Consider the following 19,918-nt stretch of genomic DNA (forward strand, 5'->3'; position numbering starts at 1 on the left):
CAGCTCTTCATAGGATATGGTTTGGAGTCCTTTTACTCTCTGGGTTGTTCCTATTTATCCCATATTATCCACGCTTGAGCAAATGTGCTGTTCAGTGTGACATTCCCTAGTAGAAAGTAATTTTTCAGAAGTGCTTTTTTTAAAATTTTGTTTTATTCATTTTAGAGAGGGGGGAAAGAGAGAGGGAGACAGAGAGAGAGAGAAGTGAAGGAGGAAAAGGAAGGATCAACTCCCATATGTGCCTTGACTAGGCAAGCCCAGGGTTTCAAACTGGTGATCTCAGCATTCCAGGTTGACGATTTGTCCACTGTGCCACCACTGGTCAGGCTGCAGGCGTCTTTTGTAGAGTATTTAAATTGCTTGGTTCCTAGTTTTTTTGCAGTTTTCCAACTCAGTTTAACCATTGTATGGTTAACTGTTTAGCCATCATCAAAAAGCATAATGTAATCAAAAGGACCATCTTACTATTAGAAATATGGGTATCACTAAATAAAAAAATCTGATTATAAAATTACTAGGTTCCAAGACCAAAGATTAAATTAATAAAAGGAGAAGGTGGACAAAATCTACTGGAAACAATGGCCTATGATCGTCTGAGCCAATCAGGTAATAGTGACGTATAACTTTTTTTTTTTTTTTTTTGAGGGGAGGGGAGGCAGAGTCAGACTCCTGTATGTTCTCTGACCAGGATCCACCTGGCACACTCCCTTCAGGGAGATGCTCTGCCCATTTGGGGCGTTGCTTTGTTGTTCAGAACCTGACATGGAGGCCACAGAGCCATCTTCAGTACCTGGGGCCAACTCACTTAAGCCAATTGAGCCATGCCTGCAGGAGAGGAAAAAAGAGAGAGACTGAACTGTGTTTTAATGTCTTTGATTTGGGCATTTCTGGGCTTATTTCTGTAAACTTTTGGAGGAATGATAGTCTGGTGGTAACCAAAACTGACTGACCAGCAAAATTACCACAGAGTATATATTTTTATAAACACTTTGAGATAAAATTAACATACTATATAATTTACCTATTGGAAGTATACATTTTAGTTATTTCTAGTGTCTTCACAGAGTTGTGCAACCTTTACCACAAACATTTTCATCACCTCATAAAGAAACCTCAAATCCATTAGCAGTCATGCCCTGAAAAATTTCCCCCAAACCTTCTAGTCTTAGGTTACTGATTTTCTGTCTCTTTATGAGCATTTATATTTTTAGATAGAATTTATTGGGGTGACACTGGTCAACATAATTATATAGGTTTCAGGTGCTGAATTCTAGAGCACATCTCTGTACACGGTATTGTGTGTTCATTTATGAACATTTCTATGTGGACATTTTATATACATTGAATCATACAATATGTGGTCTTTTGTGACTCACTTTCACTTTAAATGGTATTTCAGGGTTCATCCATGTTGTAGCATGTCCTAGAACTTCAAGAAGTGTTTCTGAAAAAGATTACTCACCCCAAACCTATGGAATCAGAATCTCTCTGGGTGTAGGGCCTGGAAATCAATATATTTTAAAAGCTTTTTAAAGGAGAATTCTGCCCAGCCAGGATTAGAAATGAGTGGATCAGATTAGAGAATTTGAGCTTGGCCCTGTTCCAATGCCCACTATAAATCCCATACTTTTTCATTTAAAATGTAAATATTTTTGGTATTTTTCTCACACATTTCTATCTTTTTCTTTCCTTTTACTCTAGCATGTAGACAGTGATGCTATTAAACCTGTAATTTATATTGATTTTTTTCATAAGCATCCCTTTTATTGTCCAGATGTGGTTATTGGGTTGGATGGTATGTCTGAGGTTCTTATGTTATTTCCCCTTAGGGTATATAAAGAAAACTATTAAAAGATATGATTTTCTTAATGTATGTGTTTTTAATGATGCAAGTAATTTGTTTTTCAGGGCACATGCTGCTAAACTTAAGTTGTGACAAGCAAGATTTTTTAAAAGAGGTTGTAGAATCCTTTGCCAATAAAAGTGGGCAGTCGGCATTGTATGATGCTCTGTTTTCTAGTCAGTTTCCTAAGGATAGCTCTTTCCTTGGTACCGATGATATTGGAAACATTGATGTGCAAGCACCAGAACCTGATGATTTGGCTAGATATGATGTTGGTAAGTTTTTATCTCAATATATTTTGCATCTTTTTTTTTCCTTTTTTTAAGAGGAGTGGAGCTAGTGAGACAGACTGCTGTATATGCCCCAACTAGGATCCACCCTGTAACCCCTATCTGGGGTCAATGCTTGAATCAACCAAGCTGTCCTCAACCAAGCCAACGCTCAGACTAACCAAGTTACCCTCAGTGCCTGGGGCCACCACGTGAACCAGTCGCGCTACTGGCTGCAAGAAGGAAGAGGGAGAGAATGGGGAGAGAAGCAGATGGTCACTTCTCATGTATGCCCTGACTGGGGATTGAACCCAGGATGTCCACATGCTGGGCCAGTGCTCTCTCCACTGAATGAACTAGCCAGGGCAAATATTTTACAATCCTCCTTTTTTCCCCCTCCTTTTTTCAGTGAGAGGAGGGGAGGCAGAGACAGACTTCTGCATGCACCCTGACTAGGAACCACCCTGCAAGCCCACTAGAGGGTGATGCTCTGCCCTTCTGGGGTGTTGCTTTGTTGCTCCACAACTGAGCTCTTCTTAGCGCCTGAGGTGGAGGCCACGGAACAATTCTCAGCACCCAGGGCCAACTCACTTCAGTTGAGCCATGGCTGCAGGAGACAGAGGGAGAGAGAGAAATGAGAGGGGGATAGGTAGAGAAGCAAGTGGACACTTCTCCTGTGTGTTGTGACTGGGAATTAAACCCAGGACATCCATATGCTATGCTGACGCTCTGCCATTGAGCCAACCGGCCAGTGCCTGCATCTTAATCCTTTTATATATTTGTAAAGAAAAGCTGAAAGAAATGAATTGTCCATAACCTTAATATCCAGAAGTAATGACTTAAGATTTTCCTGTATTCCTTTCAGGTTGTTTTGCAGGGAGGGTTGGTTGTGGTATAAGAAATTGATATTTGGAAGAAAAAAAAATTGATATTTGGGAGTGGTGGCATATGTTTTGTTTATACTGTACGTATAATTTGTCTCCTTTCAGGAATTCTTTCTTATTGTGTGTGTCTCTGTAAATATCACTTTTTTGTGTGTGTGATAGAGACAGAGAGAGGGACAGATAGGGACAGACAGACAGGAAGGAGAGAGATGAGAAGCATCAGTTCTTTGTTGTGGCTCCTTAGTTCATTGGTTGCTTTTTCATATGTGCCTTGACCAGGGGGCTATAGCAGAGCTAGTGATTCCTTGCTCAAGCCAGCGACCTTGAGCTCAAGTGAGCGACCATGAGGTCATGTCTATGATCCCAGTGATCCTGTGCTCAAGCTGGTGAGCCCGCCTTCGAGCTGGATGAGCCTGTGCTCAAGCTGGCGACTTTGGAGTGTAGAACCTGGGTCCTCTGCATTCCCATCTGATGCTTTATCCACTGTGCCATCAGGCTGTAACTATCACTTTTACTAGCAGTATAATATCTATTTTCATGAATTAGTTTGCTTGCTGCTTTTTATTGTTGGATGTTCAAGTTATTTCCTGTTTTTTCACTATTAAAATAATACTGTGTTGAAAACTTTAATGTAAAATGTCTCCATTTCAAATCTTTCAATAGATTTCCAAAAACAGTTACTAGGACAAAGTTGAGGAACATGTTTAAGTCACTTAGCAAATTGCCATCTTACCGGAAAGGCTGTACCTCTCTATGCTCCAGAAACTCATAACTTTCTTAGTACTGAATGTCTTCTAGAAGACAAATTCTCTTTACCATTCTAATAGATTAATGTACTGGTGTCCCATTGTTTTTTTCTTTTTTTTTTTTTTTTTTTTCATTTTTCTGAAGCTGGAAACGGGGAGAGACAGTCAGACAGACTCCCGCATGCGCCCGACCGGGATCCACCCGGCACGCCCACCAGGGGCTATGCTCTGCCCACCAGGGGGCGATAATCTGCCCATCCTGGGCGTCGCCATGTTGCAACCAGAGCCACTCTAGCGCCTGAGGCAGAGGCCACAGAGCCATCCCCAGCGCCCGGGCCATCTTTGCTCCAATGGAGCCTTGGCTGCGGGAGGGGAAGAGAGAGACAGAGAGGAAAGCGCGGCGGAGGGGTGGAGAAGCAAATGGGCGCTTCTCCTGTGTGCCCTGGCTGGGAATCGAACCCGGGTCCTCTGCACGCTAGGCCGACGCTCTACCGCTGAGCCAACCGGCCAGGGCTGTCCCATTGTTTTAATGACTCTAGTGAAAGGAAAATCCACTATTTAAAGATTTCTTAGTGGGTGGCTGTTTTTTATTTTGCTCTTGTCAGATTTTTGTTTTATTGAGTTCTTGTGAGTTACTTTATTTTTCTCAGGTGGACTTGAGCTGTCTCCAACTATTTAAAAAATTCCTAAAGTGTGAACACCTTTAATAAAAATGAGACTTAGATTATCATAGATTTTCCTTCAGCTCTGATAGAGAAAATTAAGATACATTTAATATGAGTTAGTTACTGGCAAAAGTTATGGCACAGAAAACGTTTTCAGAGCCACTTTTTTCCCTTAATTTCAGGTGCCATTCGAGCGCATAATGGTAGCCTTCAGCACCTTACCTGGCTTGGCTTACAGTGGAATTTGTTACCTACCTTACCTGCAATTCGAAAATGGCTAAAACAGCTTTTTCATCATTTGCCCCAAGAAACCTCAAGACTTGAAACAAATGCACCTGAGTCAATATGTATTTTAGATCTCGAAGTAAGCAAAGATTTTTAGCAAATTTAGTATTTTGAGTTTTGTTTAATTTTTTCTAACAAGTTGGTATTTCTTTAAATAAAACAGGTATTTCTACTTGGAGTAATATATACCAGCCACTTACAATTGAAGGAAAAATGCAGTTCTCAGTACAACTTCTATCAGCCACTATGCTTGCCACTTCCTGTGTGTAAACAACTTTGTACAGAGAGACAGAAATCTTGGTGGGATGCAGTTTGTAATCTAATTCACAGAAAAGCAATGTAAGTAGTAAAACAAAAATATTCCTTTAACTCACCGAGTAGATTTTTTATTTAAAAACTTATTTAACTTAAAAACTTATTGCCTAAAAAAAAACAAAACAAAAAAAATCAAAAAAACTTATTGCCTAGGCATATAATTATTGTGTGATGAATAAACACATGTTGGAATGCATGTTTATCAATCAGTTTTATTAAATAAAACTGTTTTTAGCCCTGGAACCTCAGCAAAATTACGACTTCTAGTTCAACGTGACATAAATACTCTAAGGGGCCAGGAAAAACATGGCCTTCAACCTGCTCTGCTTGTACATTGGGCAAAATATCTTCAGAAAATGGTGAGTTTATTAAAGTATAAGTATTTTTAAAAACATTATCTTATTGTTTTAAAAAGTCTTTTGTTTGAAGTCATTTAGTTCTAAAACAGGAACTGCTTATTCATCCTGGTGAAGTGTATTTTTTTTATCTTGCCACATAATAGTTAATATAGTTAATATATAAGCACTTATAACAGTACTGGGCATGGTAAATGTTACATAACTATTAGCTGTTAATATTATTACTTAATAATAATTAAGGTATAAGTATTGTCTAGCTTGATATTTTTCCAACATTCAGGAGTAAGAAGCTCTTTAGGTAAGGGCATTATAGGTCATCTTAATTTTTGAGGTCTGTTCTGTGGCAAAATTAGGTGTAGATATTTAGCTCTTTGACCAAACTGTGACACAGTGGCAGACTTCGGCTATAAAAGTGACAGCTCTGGGCAGCCTCATTAGGTTAGTGTCATCAATGGTTATTTATTCGAGTATTTGGAGATTTGATCATGTGACTTGGGAATCTTTTTTGCCTTGATTTGAAATTAAATCAGTTGTGCAGGCTATTTATAAATGAATTTTTAGATCTGATTATCTGTTCCTTAGCTTGTATACTTCTAACTTTCTATTTTAGGGCAGTAGTCTTAATTCTTTTTATGATCAACGGGAATACATAGGCAGAAGTGTTCATTATTGGAAGACGGTTTTACCATTATTCAAGATAATAAAAAAAAAGAGCAGTGTTCCTGAGCCTGTTGACCCTCTGTTTAAACACTTTCATAGTGCAGACATCCAGGTAATGAAGGGTCACTTATTTAATTAACTGGGGTGTGGATTTCCAGTAGATAAGCAAAGAATACTTAAATTACTTGTCTGTTTAATGGTAGTCTTGTTTTTTAATGTACTAGCTGTTACAATTAAAATATGGCACAAAAGGGTACTGAAATGCTAATCTCATTAGATCATATAAAATCTTTGGGACATTGTTTGGGTTTGATGTCCTGGGTTGAGGCCATGTGACTAACAGTTACTAAATGTGTTCAGGCCTCTGAAATCTGTGAATATGAAGAAGAAGCACACATAACATTTGCCATATTAGATGCTGTGAATGGAAATATAGAAGATGCTATGACTGCTTTTGAATCTATAAAAAATGTTGTTTCTTATTGGAATCTTGCCCTGGTAAGTAGATGTACTTGAAGTTCTTTTTTGTTTTCTTTTTAAACCTAATTATTTGCTAAAAGCATTCTTTATATAGATTTTTCACAGAAAAGCAGAAGATGTTGAAAATGATGCCCTTTCTCCTGAAGAACAAGAAGAATGCAAAAATTACCTGAGAAAGACCAGGGACTACCTAATAAAGATTCTGGATGACAGTGATTCAGATCTCTCAGTAGTCAGAAAAGTAAGCTATATGTCTTGTGGAGTTTTTTTTGTTTTTGTTTTTTTACAGGGACAGAGAGAGAGAGTCAGAGAGAGGGATAGATAGGGGCAGACAGACAGGAACGGAGAGAGATGAGAAGCATCAATCATCAGTTTTTTGTTGCAACACCTTAGTTGTTCATTGATTGCTTTCTCATATGTGCCTTGACCGTGGGCCTTCAGCAGACCAAGTGACCCCTTGCTCGAGCTAGCGACCTTGGGTCCAAGCTGGTGAGCTTTTTGCTCAATCCAAATGAGCCCGCACTCAAGCTGGTGACCTCGGAGTCTTGAACCTGGGTCCTCCGCATCCCAATCAGATGCTCTATCCACTGCGCCACCGCCTGGTCAGGCTGTTTTGTGTTCTTATTAGTGTCAATTGGGTGATAAGTGTTTCAGCCATGATTTTATATTTTGCTGTGTAATTTAAAAAATGCTCAGTAGTTCCTCATAATGCACAGAAGGTGTGAGTATTTAAATACGTATTTAATTAGCATTACTTTGTCTTAGCTTTGATGTTGCTTTTTAAAAAATAGAGAATCTAGTTTCATACTGTTAAAAAAATACTTTTGGGGGAATTAGAAAACATTTATAAGGCAAGACACTTAGATTTGTTATCTTAGCAATGTATTGCTACCTAAGACTAGTTCTTAATGAGTTTGACAAACTTTTTTTAAGTGTGGGGGCAGATAGGGAAAGACAGACAGAAAGGAGAGAGATGAGAAGCATCAATTCTTTGTTGTTACACCTTAGTTGTTCATTGATTGCTTTTTCATATGTGCCTTGACCTGGGGAGGGGGAGCTACAGCAGAGCTAGTGACCCCTTTCTCAAGCCATCTACCTTGGGCTTCAAATCTGGGTTCTCTGCATCCCAGTCTGTTGCTCTATCCACTGGACCACTGCCTGGTCAGGCTAAACATTTTGTTGAAACTAGCGGTAGGTGGCCGATAACATCAGAGCATTCCGTTTCGTCTTTATCATCTCCTGTGGACTATCTTTTCTCCAGTTCTCAGCAGTTTGAGACTGTTGTGATGGTATTAACTTCAGTTATATTCAATTTTTACAAATATTTGTCAATTAATTTGTATTGCTGCTCTCAGATTGGGATTTATGTTGTCTGGTGCATTCTGACATCTCTTTTTCTCTCCATTCAAAGTCAGTGAGAACATATTTTGCTCACATTGAAAAGTTTCCCAACTTAACATTCTTTTGCTATTATTATGGCTAACAGTAAAATAGAAACAGCATAGACTTTAGAGTTAGAGAACTTTAGGTTACATAAACAGTTTCATGTCTGTTATTAAAGTATAAAATGCTTGTTACACAAAAGTGGGAAAATGAACAAATTAGTAAAATACCTTATATTTTTATAATAATTTTTACTTTGATCTTTTTACTATATAAGGTCCTTGAATCATGCCTTTATTTTTAGTTGCCTGTGCCGCTGGAGTCTGTAAAAGAGATGTTTAACTCAGTCATGCAGGAGCTTGATGACTATAGTGAGGGAGGTCCTCTCTATAAAAATGGTTCTTTGCGTAATGCAGATTCAGAAATGAAACATTCTACACCTTCTCCCACCAAGTATTCTCTGTCACCAAGTAAAAGTTACAAGGTAAGTGGGAAAAAAACGGCTCTTTCTGTTGTGGAATATGCTTCTTTTGTAAATGTTGTAAATATGTTTTTTTGTTATTTTATAGTATTCTCCCAAAGCACCACCTCAGTGGGCAGAAGATCAGAATTCTTTACTAAAAATGATCTGCCAACAAGTAGAGGCTATTAAGGTAAATCACTTACTTTTTCTATCCTGTGCTTCCTTCATTCTGATATTCCTTTCCTGACCACCTCTCCATTCTAAAGCTGTTAAAAATGTCTTTTTGCCATTCTACTGTAGAGTCATACTATTATGTTTTACATAGCTCCAAAGTAATAGTTATGATATTTTTGAAATAACTTATGTCTGCATCCTCCACCAGATGTGAATACTTCAATGGTAGACTATTTTATCCCAAACATAGTGCTGTTATTGGCATAGAGGAGGTCTCCAAGTGATTGAATTAAACTAGTGAAAAAGCTGTACCTTGGTCTGAGAATTCATTTCTCAGACTGACTGTGGTCATGTGTGTCAAATTTGTAGATAGGAATGGAATTGACAGGTTGTCTTAACTTCAGAAAGCATCTTTGTGTGATACCTTCGCATGAGTTTAACTTAATTATGTAAGGACATAGTTATATGTACAAGATCTTATCTTAGTTATATGCAGATGATTTAACTATAAGTCTCAAAGTAACTTTTGGAATTGGAAGTACAGATGGTTTCGTGCTGATTGAGGAAGAACTAAGTCATACTTGTAAAGTTACATCAGGGAAATCTAACTTGTGTGATCATCACAGTGCTGTCAGTAGCGTGTTGGCATTAAACATGCAGTTGGGAGGGGAACAAGCTATGAACAAGCACAAATATTTGTGTGTTTTTTTTAAGATTTTATTTATCCATTTTTATTAGAGAGAGAGGAGGGAGGGAGAGAAAGAGAGAGAGAGAACAGGGGGAGGTGCTGGAAGCATCAACTCCCATATGTGCCTTGACCAGACAAGCCCAGGGTTTCAAACCGGTGACCTCAGCATTTCCAGGTCGATGCTTTAGCCACTGCGCCACCACAGGCCAGGCGCACAAAGGTTTTTATGTCAATTTTGTGTAATTGTGGCCTGGTGTGGTATTACATACAGTCTTGACTTCCCATGTAGGTTTCGAGCACGCAACATTGTACACTGCTCACAAAAATTAGGGGATATTTTATCACTTCATTTTGCAATATCCTCTAATTTTTGTGAGCAGTATATTTGTAGAAGGATAGTAGAACATTAAGTTCATGTGCCTAAAAAGCTGGGCTGTAGTGCTCACTGCCACTAATTAACCATCTTAGGCCAGGCATTTTCTTACCTTTCTTTCTGTCTGGCTTCTCATCTGTAAAGTAAGAATTGTTGAAAGTAGTTCTCGGCACATTTTCTAGTTGTTTGAATTTTCTTATTTATTTATTTATTTTTTTCTGAAGCTGGAAACGGGAAGAGACAGTCAGACAGACTCCTGCATGCGCCCGACCGGGATCCACCCGGCACGCCCACCAGGGGGGATGCCTCTCTTTTGCGACCAGAGCCACTCGAGCGCCTGGGGTAGAGGTCAAGGAGCCACCCCCAGCGCCTGGGCCATCTTTGCTCCAATGGAGCCTCAGCTGCGGGAGGGGAAGAGAGAGACAGAGAGGAAGGAGAGGGGGAGGGGTGGAGAAGCAGATGGGCTCTTCTCCTGTGTGCCCTGGCCAGGAATCAAACCCGGGACTTCTGCACGCCAGGCTGACGCTCTACCACTGAGCCAACCGGCCAGGGCCAGTTGTTTGAATTTTTAAAATTATGGTTATAGCACTAACTGCATGTTCAAAACTATGGTCTGGATAGCAGTAGTGATCAATGAAATTTTCCTTTTGATGACATTAGTTTCTTATATATGGATGTATAGCATCTGAACTAGACATAGTAGATGGATAAATGGGGAAATTTTAGTTAGCTTGAAAATTAGACTTTTACCTCATTGTTATGGCTTTTGGGAAATTTATATTTGAAAATACCTCTAGTAGAAGGTAGCAGACATGCTGAATCCATCTCTGACTTCACAGATCCCTGGCCCATACAGAGATGTTTGATATTGCCTTTAAAAGTGACCTGTTGTCTGATACCATAGGTTTGTTTTTTTTTTTCTTTTGAGAAGTAGTTTCTTGATAAATGCCTGTTTTGTAAGGGACATTTTGTAGGTCCTACTGTTGGGGAGGGTGTTGCCATTTAGTTGTCTATGAAATGACAGACATCTGGCCTGACCAGGTGGTGGCACAGTGGATAGAGTGTCAGACTGGGACGCAGAGGACCCAGGTTAAAAACCCCGAGGTTGCTGGCTTGAGCAAGAGGTCATTGTCTGCTGTAGCCACCCGATCAAGGCACATATGAGAAAAAGCAATCAATGAACAACTAAGGTGCTGCAACAAAGAATTGATGCTTCTCATCTCTCTCCTTCCTGTCTGTCCCTCTCTCTGTTCCCCTCAAAAAGAAAGAAAAGACAGAGATCTGATAGCTAGCTGCGTCGATACCATTAGAAGGCTGTGTAGCAGAATGGTATTAGGAAAATGGTTTTGGAGTAAGATCTGGTTTCAGTTCTAGCTTTTTTCTCATTTTAAGATACAAGTTACTATAAGGTGACCAATCGTCCCCCCTAGAGAGGACAGTCCTTCTTTTGTAAATTCCTTCCTCCCTCGAAAAGTGTCTTCCAACATGTCCTCCTTTTTGATATTGGAAGACTAATCTGTAAATGTCTGTATGCAATCAATGCAGAGTCGATCTATTGCATGTGTTGTGACGTATTTGTATCTAAATGACTACTTTTTTCTTACAATTATTAAAAATTAATAGGCACATAAGCATAATTACAATATAAAATATTACAAATGTCTTTATTATGCATTTATCATATTATAGTGTATTATTGCAATGAACAAAATGTTTTATTTACGATCTTGTTTTCTTCTATTTATTTTTGTCCTCTATTTCATTGTAAAACAGTTGGTCACCTTAGTTGCTATCTGTGTAAGGATTAAAAACTTTGGTAAAATGCTTGGAATATTTTATCTACATAATATAGGGTGGGGCAAAATTAAGTTTACAGTTCATATGGAAAATAATACGATAACTAACAAATAATACAGGAATAAACTGTTTTGTGTACTTATAGCTGTAAATCTACTTTTGCCACACCCCGTATATTCTGAGCAAATATTAGTTGTTTTTCTTTTTCTATTGAATCATCTGAGCATCCCCTTAAGGATAAGTAGTGTTTTTTTACATCAGGTGTGGGATGTGCAAAGCTGGTATGGGGAAATAATATGAAATGTTGAGTTGTCCACGTGGATTTAAGAGTGAAGCAGTGTTCTGGCAGAGGAGGTATGCTGGAAGGGTGTTTGGGATGTAATGTCAGAGAAAGAAATGTAATTAGTAGGTGCTTGTCTTGTATGGAGCCGAACTTTAGAAAGATAATAACTTAGGCAGATACAGAATGGAAATGGAGAAGAGGCCATTTGAGGGCTACTGAACTATTAGGTGAGAGCTAAATGTAGTGAGTAAATTAGGGTGTGGTACTGAGGAATGAAAGAATGGGAGCATGAGAGCTAACAGAATATCAAGATCATGTTCTTAAGTCAGCACCTGGTATTCTGATCTTATTGGAATGTAGAATCAAAAGGCATTAATTAGCAGGCATTTCAACTTAAAATATTTGTTTTATCACTGTTTCTGGTATTATATAATTGCCTAAAAATTTTTTTCTTCTTCTTCCAACAGAAAGAAATGCAGGAATTGAAACTAAATAGCAGTAACTCAGGGTCCCCTCGTCGTTGGCCTACAGAATCTTATGGACCAGATTCAGTGCCTGATGGATATCAGGGATCACAGAATTTTCATGGGGCTCCACTAACAGGTGAGTTGGCATTTGGATATGTTAGTAAATCCTGTACTTCCCCTTCATTTAAATAGGTAACTTTTAAATTCACCTGTGTATATACATTTGTTTATATATAGGTATAGATATGTCTGCTTGTGTATTAGGTAAGCTGTATTTGGTATTACTGAGATTTTTTTAACTCCAAGTAGAAACATAACAAGCTTTATCTGATACTTTGTAGATAAAGGCTTAAAGAATAACCCTTCAATGCACATGTTAGAGGACCTGACACTGAGTTGGAACTATTCCGTATAATTGAAATATATTACTGATATTGTAATGCATTAAGAGATGTGTAAATGAAAATTTAAACTTTGGCCTGGCCTATGGTGGTGCAGGGGATAAAGCATTGACTTGGAATGTTCAGGTTGCCAGTTTGAAACCTCTGGCTTGTCCGGTCAAGGCACATACGAAAAGGAAATTCTGTGAGTTGATGCTTTCTGCTTCTACCCGCTTTCTCTTTCTCTCTCTCCTGCTTCCAAAATTTAAATAAATAAATAAAAGACTATCATTATTCTTTAAAAAGAAAACAAAAACAAACTTCTCGGGAATTATTTTGGTGATATACTAAGAGGTATGACATTCACAGGGTATCTTGTTTTGAAATACCATGGTCATACATGAAAGGAAGGAGTTTGGAGCTAGACCATATTAGGTTTTGAAATTGTGTTGTATCACTTATTGACCTCTCTGAGCCGGTTTCTTTGTTTGAAGCATGGAAATAATAGTTGACTCACATGATAATTTTGAGCATTTATGTAAATGTGGGTGTGTATTCAGTGTTTACTTACAGAACACAGTAAACACTTAACCAAATGGTACCAATATTGCTTCCTTTGGGTTGTCTTTGTACAGAAGTGCTTTGTGTCAATGTAATGTTACTTAATCACAGTCATCCAGAGTGGTAGGCACTGTTACCAATCCTGATTTTATAGATGAAGAAATGGGTTTAGAAAGATTATCTATTATTGTAAAAGGTGATTATTGATAGAGCTGGGGTTCAGACTTCAGTGGTCTAACTTTAAAGCCATTTGCTGGTATAATACATTGCACTGAGGTACCCAGAAATAATGACAAAAATAGGTACTTTTTTATGAGATAGATTCCTGAAATAGTAGTAGTGCACATTTTCTATTAGTTTTAACTTAAGAAAGATTTAGAATGCTTTGGTATAGTTTAAATTAGTACACTTGTGTGATAGTCCTTGGGGGCCATATTTAAGGTTACCTTCCTATTTTCTTGTGACAGTTTCTTCTAAATGCAGGCAAAGTAATAGTAAGCCTCTGTAAAGTTAAACTTACTAAAGGTCTTAAGTCACAGACAAATATATACAATGTCAAGAGTTCAGACATTGCTTACTTACAGATTACAACCCTGTTTACTATCTAAAGCTTTTTTTTTGCTTGAAATATTAACTTTTAATGTTATTAAATATCAAAAAGCTTTAATAAATCATCAAATATTCAGTCAAGATTAAAATTTCCAATTCCATTTAAATCTCTGAGTCCTTGTAGATCTTATAACCTGGAATAAATTTCAAGCTTTGATGTTTTTCATACTTGTCACATACCATGCATACATTTTGAAAACTGGTACATCCAAATTCAAGAGGTGTTTCAAACTGGATTATGTTTGTAATTTTCTGTCTTTGAAGGCATTTTGGAACCCTCAGAAGGAACTGTCATACAAAGGTGAATTAGCAGACTACAGGGACAGACAAAAATTCTGAGTGACAATGGGTAGTGCAGACAGTGGTCAAGATGTCAAAAGAAGAGACAATAGGGAGGTGCTTTGGAGGAAGGTCAAAGGGTACTAAAGAGGTATGGCAGCTTTAAGAAAGTGAGTTTTATAATTGGAAAAAACAGCTTTTGGCTATTCATCTGTGGTATAATTTTTACTGTATCTTATAGACCAGGGGTTGAGAACCTTTTTGGCTGAGAGAGCCATGAACGCCACATATTTTAAAATGTAATTCCGTGAGAGCCATACAACAACCCGTGTACATTATGCATTATCCAATAAAAATTTGCTGTTGTCCCGAAGGACAGCTGTGATTGGCTCCAGCCACACGCAATCATGAACATGAACGGTAGGATGAATGGATTGTAATACATGAGATTTTTTTTTTTTAAATTGGTTACTTTATTTTTTTTATTTTTATTTTTTTTTTCTGTATTTTTCTGAAGCCGGAAACGGGAAGAGACAGTCAGACAGACTCCGCATGCGCCCGACCAGGATCCACCCGGCACGCCCACCAGGGGGCAACGCTCTGCCCACTAGGGGGCAATGCTCTGCCCCTCCGGGGCGTCGCTCTGTTGCGACCAGAGCCACTTTAGCGCCTGGGGCAGAGGCCGAGGAGCCATCCCCAGTGCCCGGCCATCTTTGCTCCAGTGGAGCCTCGGCTGCGGGAGGGGAAGAGAGAGACAGAGAGGAAGGAGGGGGGGGGGTGGAGAAGCAGATGGGCGCTTCTCCTGTGTTCCCTGGCCGGAAATGGAACCCGGGACTTCTGCACGCCAGGCCGACGCTCTACCACTGAGCAAACCGCCCAGGGCCTACATGAGAATGTTTTATATTTTTAATGTTATTATTTTTTTTATTAAATACTTGTCTGCGAGCCAGATGTAGCCATCAGGAGAGCCACATCTGGCTTGCGAGCCATAGGTTCCCGACCCGTTATAGACAGTGTCACTGGCCACAATCAGAAATTCCTGCATCATAATGTAATATGCAAATAGCAATTAAGATAAAATATGCATTTATCAGAAATGGTCTAAAAGCTTTATGAAAAGCAGATTAAATGACTTTAATAAAATAAACAACTTCTGTAGTTGAGGTAAGTTCAAACCTGTTATGAAAATAATGGGTATGTAAAGGAGAAATGATCAGGGCTGAGACTTACGAATACAGGCTCAAGGACTTAGCATGTATTTTATCAACAAGGCACATTTCCTCTGGGCTACCTCCACTACTGTTGGGAGCTCTTATGTGACTCAACATCAAGATGTCTGCAGGTGGTTGATAATTGAAATAATTTTTAAAAAATTTTTATTCACTTTTAATATATTGTGTTTACATGGATTCAAGTGTCCCACTGAATATATAACTCCCTCAACCCCGCCTGTGTCTCCCCCCTTTTTAAGATTTATTTATTTATTTTAGAGAGGGGATAGTGAGAGAGAAAGAGAGAGAGAAGGGAGGAGGAGCAGGAAGCATCAACTCCCATATGTGCCTTACCAGGCAAGCCCAGGGCTTCGAACCAGCCACCTCAGCATTCCAGTTCAACACTTGATCCACTGCACCACCACTGATCAGGCCCGTGTCCCCCCCCCCCTTTTTAAAAGATTTTATTTATTCATTATAGAGGGGGGGGGGAGAGAGAGAGAGAGAGAAGAGAGAAAGAGCAGAAAGCATCAACTCCCATATATGCCTTGACCAGGCAAGCCCAGGGTTTTGAACCGGCAACCTCAGCGTTTCCAGGTTGACGCTTTATCCACTGCCCCACCACAGGTCAGGCCCCGTGTCCCTTTTTATACCCCTTTTTCCCCCTCTCCCTAACTTGCTTCCTCCTTCCCTCTAGGATTTGCTGTCCTGTTATCTATATCTCTGTGTTATGTATATATATAGTTTCACTAATTTCTTTACCTTCTCTGATCCCATCGCCTCATCCCCCTTCCCTCAGACTGCTGTCCCTCTGGTCCCTATGACATTGTCTCTGCCTCTATTCTGTTCTTCAGTTCACTTTGTTCATTAGATTCCACATATAAGTGAGATCATATGATACTTTTCTTTTTCTACCTGGCTTATTTCACTTAGCATAATAATCTCCAGGTCTATCCATGCTGTCACAAAAGGTAAGGTTTCCTACTTTTTCACAGCTGCATAGTATTCCATTGTGTATATGTACTACAGCTCTTTTTTTTTTCTTCTTCCAGAGACAGAGAGAGGGATAGATAGGGACAGACAGATAGGAACAGAGAGAGATAAGAAGCATCAATTCTTCATTGTGGCTCCTTGGTTGTTCACTGATTGCTTTCTCATATGTGCCTTGAGGGAGGGGGAGGCTACAGCAGATCGAGTAACCCCTTGCTTGAGCCAGCGACCTTGGGTCCAAGCTGGTGAGCTTTTTGCTCAAACCAGATGAGCCCACGCTCAAGCTGGTGAACTCGGGGTCTTGAACCTGGGTCCTCCGCATCCCAGTCTGATGCTCTATTCACTGCGCCGCTGCCTGGTCAGGCTGTACCACAGCTTTTTAGTCCGCTTATCCACTGACAGACACGTGCTGTTTCCAGAACTTGACTATTGTAAACAATGCTGCAATAAACATGGGGGTGCACATCTTTTGAATCAGTGATTTGGTATTCTTAGGATATATTCCTAAAAGTGGGATGGCTGGGTCAAAAGGCAGTTCCATTTCTAATTTTTTGAGGAATCTCCATACTGTTTTCCACAGTGGCTGCACCAGTCTGCATTCCCACCAGCAGTGCAGGAGGGTTTCCTTTTCTCCACACCCTGGCCAGCACTTACTGTGTTTTTTGTTAATGAGTGCCATTCTGACTGGTGTGAGGTGGTATCTTATTGTGGTTTTAATTTGCATTTCTCTAATGATTAGTGATGTTGAACATTTTTTCATTTGTCTATTGTCTATTTGTATGTTCTCTCTGGAGAAGTGTCTCTTCAGTGTTTTTGCCCATTTTTTTTTTTTTTTTTTTTTTTTTCCTGAAGCTGGAAACGGGGAGAGACAGTCAGACAGACTCCCGCATGCGCCTGACCGGGATCCACCCGGCACGCCCACCAGGGGCGAAACTCTGCCCCTCCGGGGCATCGCTTTGCCATGACCAGAGCCACTCTAGCGCCTGGGGCAGAGGCCAAGGAGCCATCCCCAGCGCCCGGGCCATCTTTGCTCCAATGGAGCCTTGGCTGCGGGAGGGGAAGAGAGAGACAGAGAGGAAGGGGGGGGGGGTGGAGAAGCAAATGGGCGCTTCTCCTATGTGCCCTGGCCGGGAATCGAACCCGGGTCCCATGCACGCCAAGCCGACGCTCTACCGCTGAGCCAACCAGCCAGGGCCATTTTGCCCATTTTTTAATTGGTTTGTTTACCTTCCTGGTGTTGAGTTTTAGAAGTTCTTTATAAATTTTGGTTATTAACCCCTTATCAGACATATTGGTGAATATGTTCTTTCCCTGTGTGGGTTGTCTTTTATTTTGTTTATGGTGTCTTTTGCAGTACAAAAGCTGATATAGTCCCATTTGTTTATCCTGTCCTTTATTTCACTTGCCCGTGGAGAAAAATCAGCAAAAATACTGCTATGAGAGATATCAGAGAGTTTACTGTTTTCTTCCAAGATGTTTATGGTTTCACTACTTACATTTAAGTCTTTTATCCATTTTGAGTTTACTTTTGTGAATGGTGAAAGTTGGTGGTGTGGTTTCATTTCTTTTTTTCCATGTACCTGTCCAATTATCCCAACACCATTTGTTGAAGAGGCTGTCTTTACTCCATTGTATACTCTTACCTCCTTTGTCAAATATCAATCGACCATAAAGGCATGGGTTCTTTCTGGGTTCTCTGTTCTGTTCCATTGATTTGTATGCCTGTTCTTATGCCAGTACCAAGCTGTTTTGAGTACAATGGCCTTGTAGTATAACTTGATATCAGAAAGTGTGATACCACTCACTTTATTCTTTTTGAAGATTGCTGAGGCTATTCATGTACTTTTTTGGTTCCATATAAATTTTTGGAATATTTGTTCTATATCTTTGATATAGAATATATACCAAATCCATTGGTATTTGAATAGGAATTGCATTGAATTTTTAAATTGCTTTGGGTAATATAGACATTTCAATGATGTTTATTCTTCCTATCTATGAACATGGTATATGCTTCCACTTGTTTGTATCTTACTTGATTGCTTTTATCAGTGTTTTATAATTTTCCGAGTATAAGTCCTTTACCTCCTTGGTTAAATTTACTCCTAGGTACTTTATTTTTTTATTGTTGCAGTAGTGAAGGGGATTGTTTCCTTAATTTCTCTTTCAGACAGCTTATTGTTGGTGTATTAAAATGCCACTGATTTCTGAATATTAATTTTATATCCTGCCACCTTGCTGAATTCATTTATCAAGTCTAGTAGTTTTTTGACTGAAACTTTAGGGTGTTCTATGTCATTGGCAAATTATGATACTTTTACTTCTTTTCCAGTTTGGATGCCTTTTGTTTCTTCTTCTTGTCTGATTGCTGTGGCTAGGACTTCCAGAACTATGTTGAATAAGAGTGGTGACAGGGGGCACCCCTGCCTTGTTTCTGCTCTTAAAGGGATTGCTTTTAATGTTTGCCCATTGAGTCTGATGTTGGCTATGAGTTTGTCATAGATGGCCTTTATCATGTTGAGGTATGTTCCCTGTATTCCCACTTTGCTGAGAGTTTTGATCATAATGAGCGCTGGATTTTATCAAATACCTTTTCTGCATCTGTTGATATTATCATGTTATTTTTACCCTTTTGTTTATGTGATAAATAACATTGATTGATTTGCAAATATTGTACCAGCCTTACCAGTCTTGCCTCCCCAGAATAAATCCCACTTGACCATGATGTGTGATTTTTTTTCATGTATTGCTGAATCTGGTTTGCTAATACTTTGTTGAGAATTTTAACATCTAAGTTCATCAGGGATATTGGCCTATAGTTTTCTTTTTTTGTATTGTTTTTACTTGATTTTGGAATGAGGATTATGCTTGCCTCATAAAAGGAGCTTGCAAGTCTTCCCTCCTCTTGAATTTTTTGAAATAGCTTGAGAATATTTGGTAAAATTCACCTGTGAAGCCATTTGGTCCAGGACTTTTGTTTGTTGGGAGTTTTTAGATAACTTTTCAATTTCATTTGTTGTAATCGATCTCTTTAGGTTTTCTGATTCTTCCAGATTGAGTTTTGGAAGACAATACGTTTCTAGGAATTTATCCATTTTGCCTAGGTTGTCCAATTTTTGAACATACAGATCTTCATAGTATTTTATTACAATCCTTTGTATTTCTACTGTGTCAAGTTGTTACTTCTTCACTTTCATTTATTTGAGTCCTCTCTTTTTCTTGATGATTCTAGTTAAAGGTTCATCAGTCTTTTTACCTTTTCAAAAACCAGCTCTTGGTTTCATTGATCTCTATTTTTTTTAGACCCTTTGTCACTTATTTTTGCTCTGATCTTTATTATTTCCTTCCTTCTACTTCCTCTGGGCTTTATTTCTTTTTCTAGTTATCTTAGACACAGGGTTAAGTTCTTTATTTGAGCTTTTTCTTGCTCCTTAAGGTATCCCTGTAATGCTATGAACATCCCTTCCAGGACTGCTTTAGCTGTGTCCCATAAATTTTGAGTTCTTATATGTTCATTTTCATTGTTTCAAGGAATTTTTTTTTTTTTTTACTTTTTCAGACACACAGAGAGTCAGAGAGAGTGATAGACAAGGACAGACAGACAGGAACAGAGAGATGAGAAGCATCAATTATCAGTTTTTCGTTGTGACACCTTAATTGTTCATTGATTGCTTTCTCATGTGCCTTGACTGCGGGACTTCAGCAGACTGAGTAATCCCTTGCTCGAGCCAGCGACCTTGGGTTCAAGCTGGTG

At 39.1% G+C, this 19,918-nt stretch overlaps 1 protein-coding gene across 2 annotated transcripts in view; it reads left to right on the forward strand.

Annotated features, from left to right (window-relative positions):
- LOC136400353 (E3 SUMO-protein ligase RanBP2-like) overlaps positions 1 to 19,918 on the forward strand; it is an 82,496-nt gene that overhangs the window by 22,366 nt on the left and 40,212 nt on the right. For both annotated transcript variants that reach the window (XM_066376879.1, XM_066376880.1), the window contains exons 8-18: positions 519 to 606; positions 1,909 to 2,118; positions 4,590 to 4,771; positions 4,856 to 5,031; positions 5,243 to 5,366; positions 5,977 to 6,138; positions 6,387 to 6,524; positions 6,601 to 6,747; positions 8,194 to 8,373; positions 8,459 to 8,542; positions 12,135 to 12,270. In XM_066376879.1, the coding sequence (XP_066232976.1) occupies positions 519 to 606; positions 1,909 to 2,118; positions 4,590 to 4,771; positions 4,856 to 5,031; positions 5,243 to 5,366; positions 5,977 to 6,138; positions 6,387 to 6,524; positions 6,601 to 6,747; positions 8,194 to 8,373; positions 8,459 to 8,542; positions 12,135 to 12,270 (1,627 nt within the window). The remainder of the gene's footprint in view (positions 1 to 518; positions 607 to 1,908; positions 2,119 to 4,589; positions 4,772 to 4,855; positions 5,032 to 5,242; positions 5,367 to 5,976; positions 6,139 to 6,386; positions 6,525 to 6,600; positions 6,748 to 8,193; positions 8,374 to 8,458; positions 8,543 to 12,134; positions 12,271 to 19,918) is intronic.

The sequence above is a fragment of the Saccopteryx leptura genome, chromosome 3 (genome assembly GCF_036850995.1).
Source record: "Saccopteryx leptura isolate mSacLep1 chromosome 3, mSacLep1_pri_phased_curated, whole genome shotgun sequence".
Classification (NCBI taxonomy): Eukaryota; Metazoa; Chordata; class Mammalia; order Chiroptera; family Emballonuridae; genus Saccopteryx; species Saccopteryx leptura.